Source organism: Schistocerca americana, chromosome 7, assembly GCF_021461395.2.
Source record: "Schistocerca americana isolate TAMUIC-IGC-003095 chromosome 7, iqSchAmer2.1, whole genome shotgun sequence".
NCBI classification, from domain to species: domain Eukaryota; kingdom Metazoa; phylum Arthropoda; class Insecta; order Orthoptera; family Acrididae; genus Schistocerca; species Schistocerca americana.
The window spans coordinates 50,195,897-50,219,432 of NC_060125.1; the positions used below are offsets into that span (position 1 = coordinate 50,195,897).

General features: G+C 39.0%; 1 protein-coding gene across 1 annotated transcript in view; it reads right to left on the bottom strand.

The window, feature by feature from the left end:
- LOC124622490 (cytoplasmic dynein 1 intermediate chain-like) overlaps positions 1 to 23,536 on the bottom strand; it is a 198,877-nt gene that overhangs the window by 6,660 nt on the left and 168,681 nt on the right. Inside the window, 2 exon segments of the mRNA XM_047148204.1 lie at positions 9,262 to 9,387; positions 22,308 to 22,633. Coding sequence (XP_047004160.1) covers positions 9,262 to 9,387; positions 22,308 to 22,633 — 452 coding nt within the window.

A 23,536-nucleotide genomic window follows, 5' to 3' on the forward strand; every position in this document is an offset into this window, starting at 1 on the left:
AGTAGGGGTGAAAGACTACATTCCTGTCCTACATCCTTTTTAATCTGAGCACTTCATTCTTGGTCTTCCACTCTTATTATTCCCTCTTGGCTCTTGTGCACATTGTATATTACCTGTCTCTCCCTGTATAGCTTACCCCTATTGTCCTCAGAATTTGGAACATCTTGCACCATTTGACACTGTCAAACGCTTTTTCCAGGTTGACAAATCCTATGAAGGTGCCTTGATTTTACTTTAGTCTTGCTTCTATTATCAACAAAATGTCAGAATTGTCTCTCTGGTGCATTTACCTTTCCTAAAGCCAAACTGATCATCATCTAAAACATCATCAATCATCTTTTCCAGTCATCTGTATATTATTCTTGTCAGCCACTTTGGTTCATGAACTGTTACGCTGATCCTCATATTTGTCAGCTTCTGCAGTCTTCAGAACTGTGCAGGTGATATTTTTCCAAAAGTCAGGTGGTATAAAGCAAGATTCATATGTTCTATACACCAACACAGATGGTTGTTGTGATGCTACTTCACCATTGATTTTCGAAATTCTGATGCAATGCTATCTATCCCTTCTGCCTTATTTGATCCGAAGTCTTAAAAAACTCTTTCAAATACATATTCTAACACTGGAGACCCTATCTCTTCTAAATCTACTCTTATTTCTTCTTCTATCACATCAGACCAATCTTTCCCCTCAGAGGCCTTCAATGTACTCTTTCCTCCTATCCACTCTCATTTAACAGTGAATTTCCATCACATTCTTAATGTTACTACCCTTGCTTTTAATTTCACTGAAGTTTGTTTTGACTTGCCTATATGCTGAGTCAGACCTTTGGACAACCATTTCTTTTTCAATTTCTTCATGTTTTTCACGCAGCAATTTCATCTTAGCTTCCTGCACTTCCTATTTGTATCATTCTCAGTGACATGCATATCTATATTCCCAAATTTTACTGACTAGTTTTGAACTTCCTTCTTTCATCAACCAACTAAAGTATTTCTTCAGTTACCCATGGTTCTTTCGCAGTTATCTTCTCTGTACCTATGTTTTTCTTCCCAACTTCTGTTTTTCCCCTTTTTAGAGATGTCCATTGTTCTTCATCTGTAGTGCCCATTGAGGTATTCCTTATTGCCTCAGAGAACTTCAAATGTATCTCTTCATGCCTTAGTACTTCCATATCCCTCTTCTTTGCGTATTGATTCTCTGTGACTAATCTCAAACTTCAGCCTCTCTTCATCACTATTAAATTGTGATCTGGATCTATAGCTGCTCGTGGGTATGACTTACAATCAGTACCTGATTTCTGAATCTGTCTGACCATGATGTAATCTAACTGAACTCTTCTCATACCTCTCAGCCTTTTCAAAGTATACCACCACCTCTTGTGATTCCTAAACAGAGTATTCGCTATTACTAGCTGAAATTTATTACACATATCTATTAGCCTTTCTCCTCTCTTATTGCTAGAACCTAGCCCATATTCTCCCATAACCCCTTTTTCTATTCCTTCCCCTACAACAGCATTCCAGTTCCTGAAGACCATAAGATTTTTATCTGCCTTTATGCATTGCATTACCTGTTCAGTATCCTCATGTAATTTCTCTATCTCGTCATCTTCAGCTTGGGAAGTCATCATGTACAGGGCTATTACAAATGATTGAAGCAATTTCATAAATTCACTGTAGCTCCATTCACTGACATATGGTCACGACACACTACAGATACGTGGAAAAACTCAAACTTTTGTTCGGCTGAAGCCGCACTTCAGGTTTCTGCCGCCAGAGCGCTCGAGAGCGCAGTGAGGCAAAATGGCGACAGGAGCCGAGAAAGCGTATGTCGTGCTTGAAATGCACACACATCAGTCAGTCATAACAGTGCAACGACACTTCAAGACGAAGTTCAACAAAGATCCACCAACTGCTAACTCCATTCGGCGATGGTATGCGCAGTTTAAAGCTTCTGGATGCCTCTGTAAGGGGACATCAACGGGTCGGCCTGCAGTGAGCGAAGAAACGGTTGAATGCGTGCGGGCAAGTTTCACGCGTAGCCCGCGGAAGTCGACAAATAAAGCAATCAGGGAGCTAAACGTACCACAGCCAATGGTTTGGAAAATCTTATGGAAAAGGATAAAGCAGAAGCCTTACTGTTTACAATTGCTACAAGCCCTGACACCCTATGACAAAGTCAAACGCTTTGAATTTTCGGCGCGGTTGCAACAGCTCATGGAAGAGGATGCGTCCAGTGCGAAACATGTTTTCAGTGATGAAGCAACATTTTTTCTTAATGGTGAAGTGAACAGACACAATGTGCGAATCTGGGCGGTAGAGAATCCTCACGCGTTCATGCAGCAAATTCACAATTCACCAAAAGTTAACGTGTTTTGTGCAATCTCACGGTTTAAAGTTTACGGTCCCTTTTTCTTCTGCGAAAAAAACGTTACAGGACACGTGCATCTGGACATGCTGGAAAATTGGCTCATGCCACAACTGGAGACCGACAGCACCGACTTCATCTTTCAACAGGATGGTGCTCCACCGCACTTCCATCATGATGTTCGGGATTTCTTAAACAGGAGATTGGAAAACCGATGGATCGGTCGTGGTGGAGATCATGATCAGCAATTCATGTCATGGCCTCCACGCCCTCCCGACTTAACCCCATGCGATTTCTTTGTGTGGGGTTATTTGAAAGATTCAGTGTTTAAACCTCCTCTACCAAGAAACGTGCCAGAACTGCGAGCTCGCATCAACGATGCTTTCGAACTCATTGATGGGGACATGCTGCGCCGAGTGTGGGAGGAACTTGATTATCGGCTTGATGTCTGCCGAATCACTAAAGGGGCACATATCGAACATTTGTGAATGCCTAAAAAAACTTTTTGAGTTTGTGTACGTGTGTGCAAAGCATTGCGAAAATATCTCAAATAATAACGTTATTGTAGAGCTGTGAAATCGCTTCAATCATTTGTAATAACCCTGTATATCTGAACTATCATTTTCTTGATTCTGATGAGAACAACCCTATCACTGAATCGTTCACAATAACATACTCTCTGCCCCACCTTCCTATTCATGATGAATCCTACTGCTGTTGTACCATTTTCTGCTGCTGTTGATATTACCCTATATTCATCTGACCAGAAATCCTTGTCTTTGTTCCATTTCACTTCACTGACCACTACTATATCTAGATCGAGCCTTTGCATCTCCCTTTTCAGATTTTCTAACTCCCCTGCCACTTTTAAGCATTTGACATTCCACACCCTGACTCGTAATATGTTATCCTTTCATTGGTTATTCAATCTTTTCCTCACAGCTACCTCCCCCATGGCAGTCCCTCCCAGAGATATGAATGGGGGACTATTCCGGAATATTTTGCCATTAGAGGGATCACCATGACACTCTTTCAATCACAGGACGTATGTTCTGTGGATACACATTACGTGTCTTTAATGCAGTGGTTTCCATTGCCTTCTGCAACCTCATGCCATTGATCATTGCTGATTATTCCACCTTTAGGGGCAGTTTCACACCCCATGGGCAGCAGAGTACTCTTAACTTATCCACTCATCTACACTCTTTGCCAAGGTCAGTGTCAGAATGAGGGCGACTTCTAATGCTGGAAGTCTTGAGCCACCAATTCTGATTTTTATCCAAAATTTAAGCAGAGGCCATTTTTGAACCCAGGACTGGTGACATTTTGATTTCTAATCAAAGACACTATTCCTACACCATGGATGCAATTCTATTGTACAATCAAATATTCAAAAACAGGATACAAAAATGTCGCAAGTTACATTGCCAAGAGATGGCATTTTAATTACTTTTTGAGTTTTGCAAACGATTGATTCTTGAGGAAGGTTCACATATATAACTTATAAATTTTTCATTGAAATTGGCCAAACTATCATGAATTAAAGTCTGCTGCTGCTGTGAAAATTATGGCATTACCATCTAGCATTACAGTCACCACAACTCCAGACAGCAGCAAAGCTTGAGCAGAATCTGAGTCGGTCCTGCTGGTCTAGCGTGTCCCTGAAAACCAAAAGGTTGTGGGCTCATTATCAAAGCCCCTGCTACTTTCTTCTACCTATATATGAAGGTAGTCTCACACAACTACTGTAAAGGTCTTGATTACTTTTTCCACTATTGCATACATTGATTTGCAAGGAAGATTGGTTTACTTAATTCATAAATATATGGTGCAAAGTGGCTGAACTATTTTTCCTGTGTGTATATGAAGGCTAATTTCAAAAATTACTGTAAGGATTTTGATACTCGCAGCTGACTGGTGCGACATCCTCACCAAAAACCAAATGGCTGTGGAGATGCAGTGAGTTTGACATATGACCCGCGTTGTTGGCCGGTTGTAGTCTGGCAGCCCCACTCACGCCTTCAGGCACTGCAGTATGTCAGTAAGTGGCATATGGTACTTATATCATTTAATTTATAAGAAAGTGATGATATTCAGTTATGTAATGTTTATGATTTATTGATTAACAAAATTAAGTTATCTGTTCTCTCATATTTAATCCTAACTCTACGCAGTGTCCCACGAAAGATATTACTGCTACGCCAGACTGTCATCCGGTCTCATACACAATATGTATAACAAGGAAAATTTACTTAAGAAAACTGTAAAATTGTGATGGAACTTACTTTAAAAGGCCTAGGAGACTTTGATATGTTGGTGATGGTTACACAGGAAGACCAGTTCTCTCAGACTGCTAGGGTGGGACAGACCCAACTGTTTCGAGTTAGCTGGATATAACTTGAACTTAATAATACAGCACACAGCTTATATCTGGTGTTGTTATGCATTTAACAGTTAGCTGATCTTCGCATGATCAATTGGTTGTTGTACCTCTTCTTGAGTGGTACCTTTCTGTTTTTTCAGCATGGCACATTCTATTACAAGCATAATAGTACTGTACACATAACACATGTCATATAGCTGATTTTGTATGCTATACACACACGCTCAATAATCAGATACGACTGCTTACCCCGTAGTTTGGTCCATTTATACCCCAAACCCCAAAATTTGAAATTTTTAGTAGAACACATAAATAGATTGAATGCAATTCAGGCGGTTTATTAAATCGCAGCTACATATTATTGTTCAATATTTTCTTCTTTAGCTACCGTGACTGTTTGGATAGCCGAACCCCCCACCCCCCTTTATCTGATAATATTTTCCAGAGTATTTTTAAATTCATTTAACCCTTTAAATAATAGTTCCCTTATTTCCAAATTATTCTTTGACACTAAAAAATGATCTGAACTTGCTTCCCAGCGTCTCATCCAGTCTGCTCGTTCTGTCTCATAAAGAAGGGTGTGTGTATGTGTACGTGTGTGGGTGCACACGCATCCATCCTCACAACAATACAGTAGAAACCAGTTTCAAATATTTTTTCTTCACAGATCATACACACTGCCAAAATAATAAAGAGGCAGAATGACTGGTCAGTTCTTACCTTCAGGACGTGAATTCCAGTTCTGCTACACTATTGGGAGGGGGGGGGGGGGGGGGGGCCAAGAGTGTTGTTACATACGGAAAGGTGGGAATGGACGAGGGAGACCACACAGAACCCAGGAAGAAAGTGACTCATCTGTTGCGAGGATAAGGAGAAACAAAGATCTAGTATAACAATACTGTGTGTATAATGGATGACCTCGTGTGCTGTAGTATTCTTTTAAATATGTCTACTGACATACTGGAATTTTACCTCTTAAAGATAAATACTGCCCAGCTGTTCGGTCTCTTTGTATCTGAGGAAAACTCATTTACAGGAGAGATGTAAATATGGGAGGCAACATATAAAACTGTTCATTATATTTAACATATTCACCAGAAACAGAATTTCTTGAGATTATGGATTGCCCTTACCATCATCTTTTTTGTTCTGTACAGTCAACTTACTCATCCCTGGACTCTCTCCAGCACTACCTTTTTAACATCTTGATGTTTCTGAATCTGTTCTGTTCCTTATCCCATTGTCTGGACAGTCTAAGGACTGAGTTCCAGTACAAAAATGAATCCGCTGTTGGAACTTTTGTTATGTGAAGTTTACTTGATAATGGTAAATTAAGGGCTAAGTAAGGTCATAGTATCAACCTAAAGGCAAACTGTATGGTTAAGACATATGTTACGAAAGTTATAGATCTACGAAGAGTTGGTGACTCGACAGAAAAAAGAAGCCCCTGTTCTTGTTATAAAGGTAATTTATCATTTTTCATTGGCAATACATTTTATCTACTTCAACAAAAACATTCGCAAGTTCTGGTTGAAAATCATGAATGGTTTAGACATAAAGGAGATGACTCACCAAAAGGCAGAAGCACTGCATCGCCGATAGGCACAAAAACAAGAGGTATGGAGCTTGGCTACAATGTGCTCAGCACAATGTATGGCAACAGGCGTGTGAGTGACTGTGTGGGTGTCTGTGTGCATGTTTTTACTACATGCTAGAAAAAGGAAGTGCATTTCGAAAGCTGGCCAAGCTCCATACCTTCTGTTTGTAATATATATTGAAGCCACTTATATTCAAATTACTTTTGATGAAAATCATATACTAATGAGAATACAGAAATAATAAGTGAAAGTCCTTTTACACTTTTCTAAGAACTTGAAAATGTAATGGTGGAGAATTACTTTTTAAATATATATTTCATAAAACATCAGCCATTTTATTAATTGTATTGACCTTTAATTGGAAACCCTCTGTTTTATATGTATTTCATATTTAACAAACATGTTACAATTTCCACTTTTCTTCCAAAACAATTCAGAATTGTTAACTTATTTCAATTTCTTCTGCGGAATACTTTTCTAACTTGTTTTCTAGTTCATAAATATATTCCAAAGTTTTGATGTTACGTCTATAGCAGAAATATATTTGAAACAATGCAAACTCCAGGTAGGAATACCAACAATGTAGTAAAAGATAAGATTGCTACTTACCGTAAATAGTACATGTCAAATTGCAGACAGGCATGATTGAAGACACTCACATGAAGCTTTCAGCCACACTCTTTGTCAGTAAACACACACACACACACACACACACACACACACACACTACTATCCCTTTCCCTTTTCTGCTCTCTCCTGACTGCTGCTTGCATCCCCCATGACGTTGCATTCTGGTTCCATACGTTGGAGTTGGCGGTAATGTGTGCATGAGGTGTGCTTGCTTTGTGTGTGTGTGTGTGTGTGTGTGTGTGTGTGTGTGTGTGTGTGTGTGTGTGTGTGTGTGTTTGTGTGTCTTTACTGATGAAAGCTGTGGCTGGAAGCTTCACGTGCGTGTCTTTTGATCGTGCCTCTCTGCAACTTAACGTGTCTTCTTTACATTAAATGGCAATCTATCTTTTCTTACATTGCAGAAATATATTTCTTTCTTATATTCACAGCTGTATTTGGCAAAAATTTAGCAGAAATCCAATGCAGTTAGAAGACTCTGACATATGGTGCCTACATATTTATTTATTTAACTTGGCAAGATTAGGGCCATCAGGCCTCTCTCATATCTAACCAGGCATTCGACGTAACATGTATCAGGACAGGCTTTCAAACTCTTGTTCTTTTATAGTAAAAGTACACAAATTCTCACACACAATAACAAAGACACCCAAACGTACACTCAAGGGTCTGTAAGAGCTCGAAATCTTGGGTCAGTACTGTTTTATGTTATGTGTTTCTATGCTCCATAGAACAAGTGTTTATTTTTCCCTTATTTTACATATTGTTCCATCCAGCAATTTCCATTATTCTTATATATTGTGATACACATGTTATAATCCATTTAGGAAAAAAAAAATTGCGCCCCTCCCCCTCACACACGCACACAGTTTCTATTAGTACATGATAAGTACAACAATAATTAGAAATTATGGCAAAGTACGTTTTTAATTATGAGAGATAGGAGAAATGGACATGACAAAAGGGTGGAAGATGGGGAGGGTGGGGGGGTGGGAGAGGGGGAGAGGGGGAGAGGGGGAGAGGGGGAGAGGGGGAGAGGGGGGGGGGGAGAGAGAGAGAGAGAGAGAGAGGGGGGGAGAGAGAGAGAGAGAGAGAGAGAGAGAGAGAGAGAGAGAGAGAGAGAGAGAGAGAGAGAAGGCAGTGTGACTTGGAGGAAGGGAAATAGAGAGAAGCATAACTGGGAGAAGATAGGAGCATTGGCTTTACTATTTGACAGATGGAAAATTGGTCATATAAGTTAATTTTTGTGGAAACTTAATGGGGATGACAGAAAGAAGCACTTCAGCTTCTTCTTAAAAGAGTAGGGCATTGAATTGCACACACAATACAAGGCAGGTTATTAATGCGATGGACAAAAGCAACAGCAAAGGAGTTTGTGAAGGAGGAGGGGGCAGGGAATCACCCAGTAATTTTACTCCCTACATGACTTCATAACATCTCCCTGCAAATTAGAGTTATTTTATTTCTCACAACACTACTTCCAAACAAACCTCATGTATCTCAACAAGGGCACCAGACGTGAAATGGTTCAAACTTCTTCGAATGCTGTCCGGAAGAGGTGCTAGCATTGCTTGTCTATCATTGCTAAGTTTCCTTCTGATTGGACTTACATTCAACACAACGGTTAGTTCACTAGCATTAACATGGCAATGAACACTGCTACACATAGTATAGCTATTATTAAGTTGCCAGTGTTAAGAGGGAAAGCAGTAGCAGCCTGAATTGTTTCCACTTGTAATGAGTTCTACTGATTCAGAGCTAGACAGCCTAGGATTCAAGGAAGCCTTGCCATCATATTATGCCATGTACATAGTTTTTTTTTTTTTACCCATCAATATTGTTTCTTTAAGCATAAATGGTGGAAAGTTTATAATTGTGTTAACACAACAGGGAATGTGAATTAACATTATGACCATAAGAGTGACTGCAGAACCGATAGAAAAATGACGTAAAGTGGAAGAAAATGTTACTTCCTGATATATGGAAGAGGGATAATGCTGTATTAGAATTATGCCAGTCAACTACTCAATTGCAGATGACTGGTTGGTTACATGTAACTAAACTTAAAAACCCAGAAAAGCACCCTAGCTCTTGAGCTATTATTCTTCTCCTAGTTGTTATACCTACCTACCTACCTATCCCCCCCCCCCCCTCTCTCATTTACTATGATACTGGATGTTGTTGTCTGGGGGAGGTGTACAAGAAGACCTCTATTTAGGAGAGAGAGCAGCTACAACCTAAATTACAAACAAAGTTTTAAAGAAATGTTGCAAAATACCTACCTCACCAACATCAAAAACCCAAATTTTTCCCATATCATCACCAACAGTTACATGCAAACCAGATGGAGTCCAAGAAACACGATTGAGAGCAGGATTTCCATCTACTGTAATACTGGCTGTGGGTACCTGCAGAAAGAGCAAAAAGAAAGTTATTCTTTACTTCACAGCAATACTGTAAATAGTTGTGAATCAGTCTAATCCAATTCAGAAAAGTTTCCAGCAACTCAAACTGAAAACTGACTCAAGGGTTCATACTACACCACTAAATGCATCAACTGTCATACTGTATTCCAAAAAAACAAGAGGTCCTCAGTACATAAATTTGTTAGTCATGCATCATAATTTTAAATAATGGTCTGTCTACACAGCTGGGTGGCCAGTGTGCCTGACTGCCAGGTGGGAGGCCAGGATTCAACTCCCAGCACTGTTGGAGATTTTATCCAGTGACTCAGTGTTGTATTGTCCTCAACATCATTTCATCATCATTGAATTTCAAGTCACCGAAGTGGCTTCAGACAGACTTGGACTAGGAGGTCAACAACCCCGGATGGCGTTTCCTGGCCAGTAATGGCATACAATATTTCATTTCCTTTAACTAATTGAATTAAAAAGGAGGAAATAAGCAGTAAATGCTAATTAGACATGCAGTTATTGAACATAAGGAAAAAAGACAAACCGTACATGTTACATTGTCACAACAGGAAAATGTTTACATGATTATTATCCATTTAGTTAAATTTATTGTAATTAATTTCTGCAAACCACATTTTGTATTTTCATTTACTGATAAAAATGAACAATACATCGAGTGTACAGATGCAATCTTCCATTGTACTGCTTCTTAAAAGCTAGATTCTAGTCTTTTACATGTGACAGCCCCAGAACATGGCAATGCAGTATTGGAAAATGAAAACAAAAATTGCCCCCTTTGCTGTGTGAAGACACACTTATTGTGCATTACAGCAATGGCAGCATGCAGGTTTGACACTTAAACTTGGCCACAGTCTCACACAGAATACAGAGACTAAACTGCTCCACAAACTCTTAAAAACATACAAACATGGTTAATCATTAGTAATGATAAGTGATGTAGCCAATGAAAGTTGAAGCTTTACAACAATTTTTTTTCTGCCACAATAACTAAATTGGTTTGTCTTGCATTTCAATCTGATGCAAAGAAAATGACAACAGAGTTGATAGATAAATGTTATATTTTAAACTGTGTACACAAAATTGTTCTTCAAAGTACCCACTGGTCTCTGTGACTCTTATAACAAACACTCCCCAAAAATTGTACAAAAAACCATGCTTCCTCCTAAATATTTCTGGATATTATTCCCCTCTTTTCAAACAAAATACAACGTCCCACAAATGTTTGATGGGATTCATGCTGGATGATCTAGGTGGCCAAATCATTCACTTGAACTGGGCCCTGTGACATGGCACATTGTCATTCATAAAAATTCCATCATTGTTCAGTGACATGAATGGCTGCAAACGGTTAATGGTCAGTTCAGATGGGCGAGGGGATCCAGTTCATTCGCTGTTAAGAAAGCTCACATTATTACGGAGCCACCACCCAGCTTGCAAGGTGCTTTGTTGACAATTTGGGTGCACGGCTTAGTGTTGTCTCCACTCCACTTCAACCCCGCGACCAGCTCTTATCAAATGAAGCTGAGATTCATTTGACCAGGCCATGGTTTTCAAGCTGTCTAGGCTCCAAATGATATAGTCATGAGCCCAGGAAAATCTCTGTAGGCGATGTCATGCTCTCAGCAAAGTCACTTCCGTCAGTTGCCTGCTGCCATAGCCCATTAATGCCGAATTTTGCCACATTTTCCTAATGGATACATTAGTCGTACATCCCACACTGTTTTCTATGCTCATTTCATGCAGTGTTGCTTATGTCAGCACTGAAAACTCAATGCAAATGCCACTGTGCTCAGTCGTTAAATGAAGGCAGTTTGCCACTGCATTGTCTGTGGTGAGAGGTAATGCCTGAAATTTGGTATTCTTGGTGTACTGTAGACACTATGGATCTCAGAATATTGAATTCCCTAACAATTTTTGGAATGGAATGTCCCATACGTCTAGCTCCAACTACCATTCTGCATTCAAAGTTTGCTAATTCCTGATGTGAGACCACAATCACACTGGAAACCTTTCCACATGCATTATCCAAGTACAAATAACAGCTATGCCAATGCGCTGCCTTTTTATACCTTATGTATGCGATACTATCGCCATCTGCATGTGCATATCGCTATCGTATGACTTTCGTCACCTCAGTGTAGAATATAAAAATTAATTCCATTTAGCTGCTACAAGGTTTATTGATTCTGTATTATAGGCTTATTTCAGCATTAGTGCCATTTTCTAGCACAACCTGCAATTAATATGAACTGTATAGATCTTGCCCACTTGGTGGTAACTGATGTTTGACAGATTCACTTATGTCTAGGTTTTCTTGATGTCCATACATATCGCATATTTTTGTGGTCGTCTTTTGCTGTCTTTAACTATTGTGAAACATTATGCATTTAAAGTAATTTTGAGAGTTGGTTTGACGTTTGACAGCTGTATGACACACTTCAAAGATGCTATATGTATACATTTATTTATATTTATCATAGAAGAAGTTTGGGTTGTCAACTATAGGTTACACAAAACTGCAGACAACCTAAACGTCATCTATGATAAATATAAATAAATGTAAACATACAGCATCTTTGAAGTATGTGAAACAGCTGTCAAACTTCAAACCAACTGTCACAATTACATGAAATAAATAACGTTTCACAATAAACAAAGACAGCAAAAAATGACCATACAAAGATGTGCCATATGTACATTACGAAAACCTAGTATAGCGTAACTTTATTTACCTATACAAATGTGCCATCGCTAGCTGCACCCCATTAGATATGGAAGCAAAGCTGGTGGTGAGGATATGATTCAGAACAGATATGCAATTTAAAAACTTTATTTGAATTTGGTTGTTGAATAACCTGCAGTTTATGACTAGATAAACTCTCATTCACTGTAACTACAGTACAGAAAAAAAGGCTAGCCACATTCTACACTCTGTAGATATCCCAAAACTTGACTGAGCGCAGTAACCTAAACCTGAAGTAACCCTACAGTTCACATGTTGCAGACGAATATTTAAAACAGACCCACAATTATACTCTTGAAATGATGTCTTTCACATCTAACTGGTAGACTGGTATGAAAACGATGTTCAAAGCAAGCAACTACTGGGAGTAGCACAGTTCATATTCCAATTCTATTGTCACAGCTTGCAGAATACATTACAGAAGATTAACAGTTCATGAAATTAATTATCAGTTCACAGGTAATCATTAAAAACAGTCACTGAATGTATTCTCAGTTACAGAATTTAGAAAAAGGCGATACATTTTGCGATTCGTAACTAATACTAAATCATCTGCAGTACATTTCCAGTCATTTTGGGCACAAATGGCCCCCTCCCCCCCACCCCCCCCCCCATGAACCATATACCTTGCCGTTGTTGGGGAGGCTTGCGTGCCTCAGCAACACAGATAACCGTACCGTAGGTGCAACCACAACGGAGGGGTATCTGTTGAGAGGCCAGACAAACGTATGGTTCCTGAAGAGGGGCAGCAGCCTTTTCAGTAGTTGCAGGGGCAACAGTCTGGAAGATTGACTGATCTGGCCTTGCAACACTAACCAAAACGGCCTTGCTGTGCTGGTACTATGAACGGATGAAAGCAAGGGGAAACTATGGCCGTAATTTTTCCCGAGGGCATGCAGCTTTACTGTATGGATAAATGATGATGGCGTCCTCTTGGGTAAAATATTCCGGAGGTAAAATAGACCCCCTTTCGGATCTCCAGGCGGGGACTACTCAAGAGGACATCGTTATCAGAAGAAAGAAAACTGGCGTTCTGCGGATCGGAGTGTGGAATGTCAGATCCCTTAATCGGGCAGGCAGGTTAGAAAATTTAAAAAGGGGAATGGATAGATTAAAGTTAGATATAGTGGTAATTAGTGAAGTTCGGTGGCAGGAGGAACAAGACTTCTGGTCAGGTGAATACAGGGTTATAAATACAAAATGCAGGAGTAGGTTTAATAATGAATAAAAAAATAGGAGTTCGGGTAAGCTACTACAAACAACACAATGAATGCATTATTGTGGCCAAGATAGGCATGAAGCCCACGCCTACGACAGTAGTACAAGTCTATATGCCAACTAGCTCTGCAGATGACGAAGAAATTGAAGAAATGTACAATGAGATAAAAGAAATTATTCAGATAGTGAAGGGAGACAAAAATTTAATAGTCATGGGTGACTGGAATTCGATAGTAGGAAGAGGAAGAGAAGGAAACGTAGTAGGTGAATATGGATTGGGGATAAGAAATGAAAGAGGAAGCCGCCTGGTAGAATTTTGCACAGAGTGCAACTTAATCATAGCTAACACTTGGTTCAAGAATCATAAAAGAAGGTTCTATACATGGAAGAAGCCTGGAGATACTGACAGGTTTTAGATAGATTATATAATGATAAGACAGAGATTCAGGAACCAGGATCTAAATTGTAAAACATTTCCAGGGGCAGATGTGGACTCTGACCACAATCTATTGGTTATGAACTGTAGATTAAAACTGAAGAACCTGCAAAAAGGTGGGAATTTAAGGAGATGGGACCTGGATAATCTGACAAAACCAGAGGTTGGAGAGAGTTTCACGGAGAGCATAAAGGAACAATTGACAAGAATGGGGGAAAGAAATACAGCAGAAGAAGAATGGGTAGCTTTGAGGGATGAAGTAGTGAAGGCAGCAGACGATAAAGTAGGTAAAAAGACGAGGGCTAGTAGAAATCCCTGGGTGACAGAAGAAATATTGAATTTAATTGATGAAAGAAGAAAATATAAAAATGCACTAAATGAAGCAGGCAAGAAGGAATACAAACGTCTCAAAAATGAGATTGTCAGGAAGTGCAAAATGACTAAGCAGGGATGGCTAGAGGACAAATGTAAGGATGTAGAGGCTTATCTCATGAGGGGTAAGATAGATACTGCCTACAGGAAAATTAAAGAGACCTTTGGAGAAAAGAGAACCACTTGTACGAATATCAAGAGCTCAGATGGAAACCCAGTTCTAAGCAAAGAAGGGAAAGCAGAAAGGTGGAAGGAGTTTATAGAGGGACTATACAAGGGCGATGTACTTGAGGGCAATGTTATAGAAAGGGAAGAGGATGTAGATGAAGATGAAATGGGAGATGTGATACTGCGTGAAGAGTTTGATAGAGGACTGAATGACCTAAGTAGAAACAAGGCCCCGGGAGTAGACAACATCCCATTAGAACTACTGACAGTCTTGGGAGAGCCAGTCCTGACAAAAGTCTACCATCTGGTGACTAAAATGTATGAGACAGGCGAAATACCCTCAGAATTCAAGAAGAATATAATAATTCCAAACCCAAAGAAAGCAGGCGTTGACAGATGTGAAAATTACCGAACTATCAGTTTAATAAGTCATGGCTGCAAAATACTAATGCGAATTCTTTACAGACGAATGGAAAAACTAGTAGAAGCCGACCTCGGGGAAGATCAGTTTGGATTCCGTAGAAATATTGGGAACACGTGAGGCAATACTGACCCTATGACTTATCTTAGAAGCAAGATTAAGAAAAGGCAAACCTACGTTTCTAGCATTTGTAGACTTAGAGAAAGCTTTTGACAATGTTGACTGGAATATTCATTTTCAAATTCTGAAGGTGGCAGGGGTAAAATACAGGGAGCGAAAAGCTATTTACAATTTGTACAGAAACCAGATGGCAGTTATAAGAGTTGAGGGGTTTGAAAGGGAAGCAGTGGTTGGGAAGGGAGTGAGACAGGGTTGTAGCCTCTCCCCGATGTTATCTATATATTGAGTAAGCAGTAAAGGAAACAAAATAAAAATTCGGAGTAGGTATTAAAATCCATGGAGAAGAAATAAAAACTTTGAGATTTGCCGATGACATTGTAATTCGGTCAGAGACAGCAAAGGACTTGGAAGAGCAGTTGAACGGAGGACAGTGTCTTGAAGGGAGGATGTAAGATGAACAACAACAAAAGCAAAACGAGGATAATGGAATGTAGTCGAATTAAGTCAGGTGATGCTGAGGGAATTAGATTACGAAATGAGACACTTAAAGTAGTAAAGGAGTTTTGCTATTTGGGGAGCAAAATTACTGATGATGGTCGAAGTAGAGAGGATATAAAATGTAGACTGGCAATGGCAAGGAAAGCATTTCTGAAGAAGAGAAATTTGTTAACATAGAGTATAGATTTAAGTGTCAGGAAGTTGTTTCTGAAAGTATTTGTATGGAGTGTAGCCATGTATGGAAGTGAAACATGGACGATAAATAGTTTCGACAAGAAGAGAATAGAAGCTTTCGAAATGTGGTGCTACAGAAGAATGCTGAAGATTAGATGGGTAGATCATATAACTAATGTAGAGGTATTGATTAGAATTGGGGAGAAGAGGAGTCTGTGGCACAACTTGACTAGAAGAAGGGATCGGTTGGTAGGACATGTTCTGAGGCATCGAGGGATCACCAATTTAGTGTTGAAGGGCAGCATGGAGGGTAAAAATCGTAGAGGGAGACCAAGAGATGAATACAATAAGCAGATTCAGAAGGATGTAGGCTGCAGTAGGTACTGGGAGATGATAAAGCTTGCACAGGATAGAGTAGCATGGAGAGCTGCATCAAACCAGTCTCAGGACTGAAGACAACAACAACAACAACATGCTTTTACCATAACCTTTTGCAGCTTGACTAATAATGGTTTCCACCCTGCCTCTTTTGTAAGTTTGCAATAATTGCATGTAAAGTTAGCTATTGCTGTTTACTATGTTTATACCAATTAGCATTAAAGATTTAATATTAACAGTAAAATCAGGCTTTTTGCAGATGAAGTTACCTATAATGAAGTACTATCTGAGAGAAGCTGCATAATTATTCAGTCAGATCTTGATGAGATTTCAACATGGTGCAAAGATTGGCAACTCACTCTAAATGTTCAGAAATGTAAAACTGTGCACTTCAAAAAATGAAAAAATGTACTATCCTATGACAACTATAATGTCAATGAGTCACTGTTAGAATCGGCCAACTCATACAAATACCTAGGTGTAACAATTTGTAGAGATATGAAATTGAATGATCACATAGGTTTGGACGTGGGTGAAGCAGGTGGTGGACTCCAGTTTGTTGGTAGAATACTGGGGAAGTGTAATCAGTCTACTAAAGAGATTGCTTACAAATCACTCGAGCGACCCACCCTAGAATATTGCTCAAATGTGTGGGGCCCGTACCAGTTAGGACTAACAGGGGATATTGAACGTATACAGAGAAAGGCAGCACAAACGGTCACAGGTTTGTTTAATTCAGGGGAGATTGTCAGAGATAGTGAAGGGATTGAAATGGCAGATCTTGAAAACATACATAAACTATGCCAAGAAAGTCTATTAACAATTCTTCAAGAACAGGCTTTAAATGATTACGTTAGGGATATACAACAACTCCTACACATTGCTCACACAGGGATCATGAGGATAAGATTAGAATAATTACTGCACATGCGCGCGCACACACACACACACACACACACACACACACACACACACACACACACACACACACACAGGCATTCAAACAATCATTCTTCCCGCACTTCATACATGAATGGAGCAGGTAACTGGTAAAATGGAACATACCCTCTGCCATGCACCTCATAGTGGTTTGTAGAGTATAGATGTAGATATAGATGTAAAAGTGGTAATTTATGTTTCTGAGAAAATTAATAGTACAGTAAGATTTCTCTCATCAAGGACTTTTAGATAGAACAATAATCTCTATTAAATTATGTTGTTTGGTTCGCGTAAATGTTGAATTCTATTCCACTAATAATGTGTTAACTAAGGACATTAATTACTGTGGAAACAAATGAGCACAAATCTTGCTAATATTAGCTGTATAACTGCTACGGTTTAGCTACTTCATCAGAAAGTTAGTAATCAAATATATCTTTACAAATGAATGTTATCATAGATAAATTAGAGACTTAAATGTCTCGGGGAAAATTTAAAAAATGGCTCAAATGGATCTGAGCACCATGGGACTTAACATATGAGGTCATCAGTCCCCTAGAACTTAGAACTACTTAAACCTAACTAACCTAAGGACATCACAAACATCCATGCCGGAGGCAGGATTCGAACCTGCGATCATAGCGGTCACACGGTTCCAGACTGAAGTGCCTAGAATTGCTCGGCCACAGCGGCCGGCAGGGAAAATTTAATTTAGGATCTATACGATCACATGTAGTACAGCACTTCCCCATCACGTCCAATGCTGGGGTGCTATTCCAGTGTCGGAGAGCCCTGGTAATAGTGACAATATAAGGGGAGATGTGAATTGGAGTTTGTGTTGCGGAGGGTATTTGACTTGGGTAGTTCGTGCAGCTATGTTGACCATAATCCTATGGTGGTGTAATGGTCACCGTATCTGCCTAGTAAGCAAGAAGATCCGGGTTCGAGTCTCAGCCGCAGCACAAATTTTAATTCACTTCTTCAGCTTCCAACATTATCAATGGTAACAAAGGTTTAGATTAGTGTTTACAAATGAACAATGGTAACAACGTTTTAAATTAGTGTTATTTTGTAATTAGCACAGTTTCCTGGTAAAAAGCCACATTAATGGGTTATAAGTAAACAAAATAATGTAACAAATAATAAAGTTAGGTATTGTGCACACTCTATATACAAGATCATACTGAATATATTGGGGGAGGGGAAGAAGAATACAACAGATGGAAAGGATCCACCTGCTTTGTTGTACAAGACATTAAGTAAAACTGTCAAACATCTTCTAACCTACCATGAAGTAGGAAGTATCAGTATCGCTCATATTAATGGTAAGTTGTACTACACAAGGCCACTAATGCCAAAATAGGCCTGCAGCACAGAATCAATGAACCCTTCAGCAGCTAACTATCATCAGTTTTAATATAGAATTCATACTCTGACATATATCATGCTGCAAGCCCTACAGTGTGTAAGTTACTAACAAAACATAACATTCAAATACACAATTAAAGTAAAATTTAACAATGGGAACTCCATGTTGGAATATCAACAGATTGCTACTTACTGTAAAGTTGATATGTTACGTTGCAGAGAGGCACAACGGAAAGACACTTACACATTAGCTTTTGACCAAAGCCTTAATCAGAAAAGGAAATGCACACGCGCATTGATGAAAAGCAGCATAAGGGCCAGGTTAGGAACTTCGAAGTGACGGTCAAACACACCAACATAAATTTACAACTTGTTAGAGTACGATGTCTAGCTACAGTAATAAGTTTGAGCAATTTTTTACTACAATGACAGACTTCAATTTAAAAACTTATCTTCACATTAGTAGTGCTCAAGAAGTGGCACCAGACATCGATGCTTTAGTGAAAATCAAAATAAGCAGTATTAACTGACACGCAGTATTTCAATTTTTAATGTGTGATTAAAATAGTCACAAAATACAAGTAATGGTCATGTAAACTTTGGCTAAAAACAAAACTGACTTAAGTCTGCATTGATTGTAAGAAATGCCAGGCTTCATACTTAGCTGCACCACATTCCTCACGTCATCAATTGAAAGAAATGTACATTTCATTTCATCGTCATTTATAATCAATGCAATAGTCTTAAAGCCTGCATGAAGTGATACATCTATGAAGAATTAACACAGAATAGACTCACTGACAACAGCTGTCTACGTCCTTCTGATTCTTCCCACGCTTCCAGCCCCCCTCCCTCCCCACCGTTAGTTGCTGTGAGCTGGTAGGTCCCTCACTGCTGTGGCGTGAGTGTGAGTGAGCTCATACTCACAGATTGGTGAACACTCCAGTTCTAAGATAAGTTGTAGGGTCAGGATGGCCTAGTGCACTCCTCTCATCTCTAGAACCCAAGATAACTTCTACAAGTTTTTCCATTCTTCTGTACTTAATTCTTCTTAGAATTCCACAGCTATGACATATGAAACTGATGATTTAATAATATTAACATTGTTGGCATCTCTCTTTTTGATACAGAAATAATTACATTTTTGACACATGTAAATTATTCTTGCAGTATCTTACCTCCCATCTGATATTCATTTACTTCCTTTTTTCTTTCTATGATATTGTCTTCCCATTTGTTTTGCTCATACAGACCCTCTACATTTTCCTTCCATCTTTCAGCATTCCCATTGAAGTGTATCAGGCTGTCTTGGGCTGAACACTCATTTTACATATAATGAATGTTGTTTACTGAATATTTGGTTGCCTTTATATATTATTAATCAGGGTCCCGCCAGTCTGTAACCTGAATCCGTATGCCTTGGCTCAGACTTTGCCTCCTTACAAACTGCAGATAAAGGTGTTGACAATTACCTTCTCATTATCATTCACTCTTCCACATAATCAAGAAGTGAGATCAATTCACCTTCTTATATTATCTTCTAAATTATAACTCAATACACGTAAATGAGGACAGCTACGAACTTCTATACTGCCTCCCTGAACTACGTACATACTGTATTGTATTGTATGTTAACCGGGGGCCTAGGAACAATGGAGAGGCTCCATTCCTGTCACAGCCGCAGTGGCCCACAACCCCATGACGACTACTGCAGTCCACTTCACCCCTCTGCCGCCCCACACCGAACCACTCTTTCAGGGTTATTGTGCGGTTTGGCCCCTGGTGCCTGCTTCTTTCATTTCTCTTCCCCGTGCATGACGTCCTACTATTTTTCCTTTTTGTTCTTTCCCTACTGTTGAATTCTAGCCACAATGAAAACTAAATTTTCATCTCTCTTTACTACTTTAAGAGTTCCTTTTATCTTGTCATACATTCTTTCAATATCCTCATCATCTGCACAGTTAGTAGGCATATAAACTTGTAATACTGGGGGAGGGGGGGGGGGGGGGGTTGGCTTCCTCTACCTTCAATACTAAGATGTGTGCACTACACTATTCATAGAAGTTCTCTCACAGGCCCATTCACTTTTTCATTATTAGATCTACTCCTGTATTATGCCTATTTGATTTTGTTTTGGTAACCCTGTGTTGACCTGACCCTTGACCATATCTCACCATTCATTCCTGTTCTTCCAGCCACCAGAGTTCACTAATCCCCACTGTAATTTCAAACGATCTTCATTAATTCCCGCTATATCTAACTTCAACTATGTTGCTCCTTTTTCTCAATTCTCCTGTGCACCTACCTATCTAGAATGTGGAATGCTATCTTACAGAATAATATGTTTTTTCCTGATTCCTTATTTTTGAGACAAATTACATTCATACCAATTTTGTTTGAAATTTCTCCATGTGTTCCAGAGTAGTGATCAGAAGTGAGCTCTATTAACTCACTTTAAACTTGCCAACAGGTCCTATGACATCTCTGAAGTAATCATGCCCTTAGGTTCGGTGACTCAGCTCTCACATCTGAAGTGTCAAGTCTCTGTTCCTGCCTATTGACTGGAAACTCATCTGCATCCATTTTTGGAAACACGAAGGCTATACTAGTGTAGAATGGAGAGCAAGTACACAAATTTGCAAATATAACCCAGGATTCGCATCACTGCTGCTACATATGCAATCACAGGGCATTTGATTATTATATACCAATACAATCACTGAAAGGTTACAGTGAATATTGTTATTCAGTATCATTGAAGGCCATCTGACCCCAACAACTGATCATAGTAATTCATGATTACCCTTACACTCTTGCACACTTCAGTAAGAGAGAACAACTTGACTAGTATATAGAAGCTGCAGTGTTACTGTTCTTAGACTTGTCTTACTTGCAGAACTATGGCAGAAAGGAAGTTGTTATAGCACTGAGGTAACAGCTATGCTTTGATTTTTAATGTATGTAACCCACACCATTAGATTTGTACTCACTCCATTTATGATCTCCAATTCCAGAGTATTGCTTACATGTTACCACTTTCCTCACCCCGACCTACAAATAGGTTACCACCTTACACACACATTAATTGTCTCCTGACACTAAGCCACATATGTACAATGCTTGTTTGGAATGAACAGTAGTTATATGTCTGGTCAATACAAAGAAAGAGGTAATCATTTTCCTACTATGTTAGTGATTCCTTTCCTGGGTCAGAGAACAAACAAAGGAATGTTTCAAGCTTTCGATTCCATAGTTGAGAAGTATATAATTTCACCACTTACTATGTTGTTTCTCTGTCACACAAAATTTTAGCAAAAAGGGGGGTAAATTAACAGATACAAATGTTCACACTGGATACAATGTCTGCATCTGGAGACTGCAAAATACCCTGCATTAATTGAGAATAAAAAGGACAGTATGGATATGAATGTTTTCCCAATATCATTGAAGAAAGTTTACAGACTTCATTTTAATATGCAAACAGTTTTAGCGGAGTAGAGAACAGCATCTTCCTCATTGACTGTTGTTGTTGATGACTTCTTAGTAAATGAATGGATTGTGTGGGTGGATGGGGGCAGGGGTGAATTGCCAAAGTAGCTGTTTACGTTCCCTCTACAATCAGTACTGGATGAACTAAAAATATGTATCAACTGAAATGAACTTAGTAACATGAGAGACACACTGTCATGTGTGGAATTAGTTCAGTTATCACCAAGATGTAAGTCACGAAACCCAACAGAGACAGTGGAATATCATAGACTGCCATATCAGTGTATCAAAATTTAGATTACATCAGCCCCCTTTCATGTCCAGCTCACGATACATAAAAGTATGAAACTGAATCCATCATCCTGAATCAATCTCCACATCAAAATGTTTCTAGCTTTCGTGGCCTCAAACCTAGGGATATTTTTATTCCATTATGAGTTTCTTCTTACAAATGAGAATGGTCATTGTTAGTGGGATCATTACACAGGCTTTAAGCTCAGTAGATCTGTATCAAACAGCAAGATGTATGAACAGTTTACTGTTTTCAGAGCTGAAAGCACTGAAGTTACCTCTGTGTCCTGATTGAGATTCCAAAGATCCAGCCGACCAGTACCATCAGCAGTAGCAAACAATGCTGGATGGATAGGTGACCATGCAACATCGTACACATAATCACCATTGTCTTCAAAAGAGTACAATGGTCTCCTGTCCTTTCCTTCTTTCCCTTCTGTTGCCTGCTGGCTCCATAACTTGACAGTCCAGTCAAAAGATGAGGTCAGGAATAGATGCGAGAAGTCTATGCCTCCTTGCACTGAATGAGTAGAGATTCCTGTAACAGGCCCTTGATGACCCTCATAGGACTCTGTAACTCCAGCCTTACTGCCATGCCGACATGCTGAAAAGAATTTTGTTTTTTTAAATTCATTGCTCCTTAGTTACAGTCTCATGTCATACTACATTACAGTCAAACGATAGCAAGCAAGTCATGCTCCCCCCCCCCCCCACTTAGTTTTTTCTCATATGAAGACAGTACTACATTATTTGCTATTCAGCAAATGGTATCCCAATATGTATTTTTAGTAAATTACCTTTTCAGTGATAAAGATACAACTTTCATGGACATAAATATAAGACGGAAGATACAAAATTACAACCACAGTTTATTCAGCAGTCTTTATCCATTAGCAAATTTGAAGATAGTTTTAAAAATGCAATGTTTTAGTGATGTATGTAAAATATCTTTCAAAGTCAAATTCTAATTACATGTGAAGAACATTAGCATTAAACAGTAACTGAACTAAAACATTGTGGAACAAAATTGTTAATTACGATAGCCTATTTACGAAATACAGTGAATATGGCAGGTAGTCATGAACATTTACACACAGAACTATACAGAGCTCAAAAGCTAGTGTGAATACTGTTTTCTGTAATGTGTTTACATGCACCATACATGGGTCCAATATAGGTGACTGGCACCTTTACCTTATTTTACTTATTAAACCATAAAAATTCAATCTCATTCTTTAATTCCAGTCAATGATCACATATTGTCATCAGACTATTGATGTCGGTGGATAACAACCATCTTCTGATCGAAGTTTGCAACTGTTGCCAGCTGCATGAACATATACATGAGAGAAATTCATAAACCTTTAATTCCATTTTGTTATGGGAATGAACTCACTTTGGCAAGTACAATCTGGTAACATTTCTCTTCTTGCATGATGTATTAATACTAACTAAAAATTACCTTGGCTTTTTCTTCTTCAGAAAAATCATGTAATGTGTTTCTGTG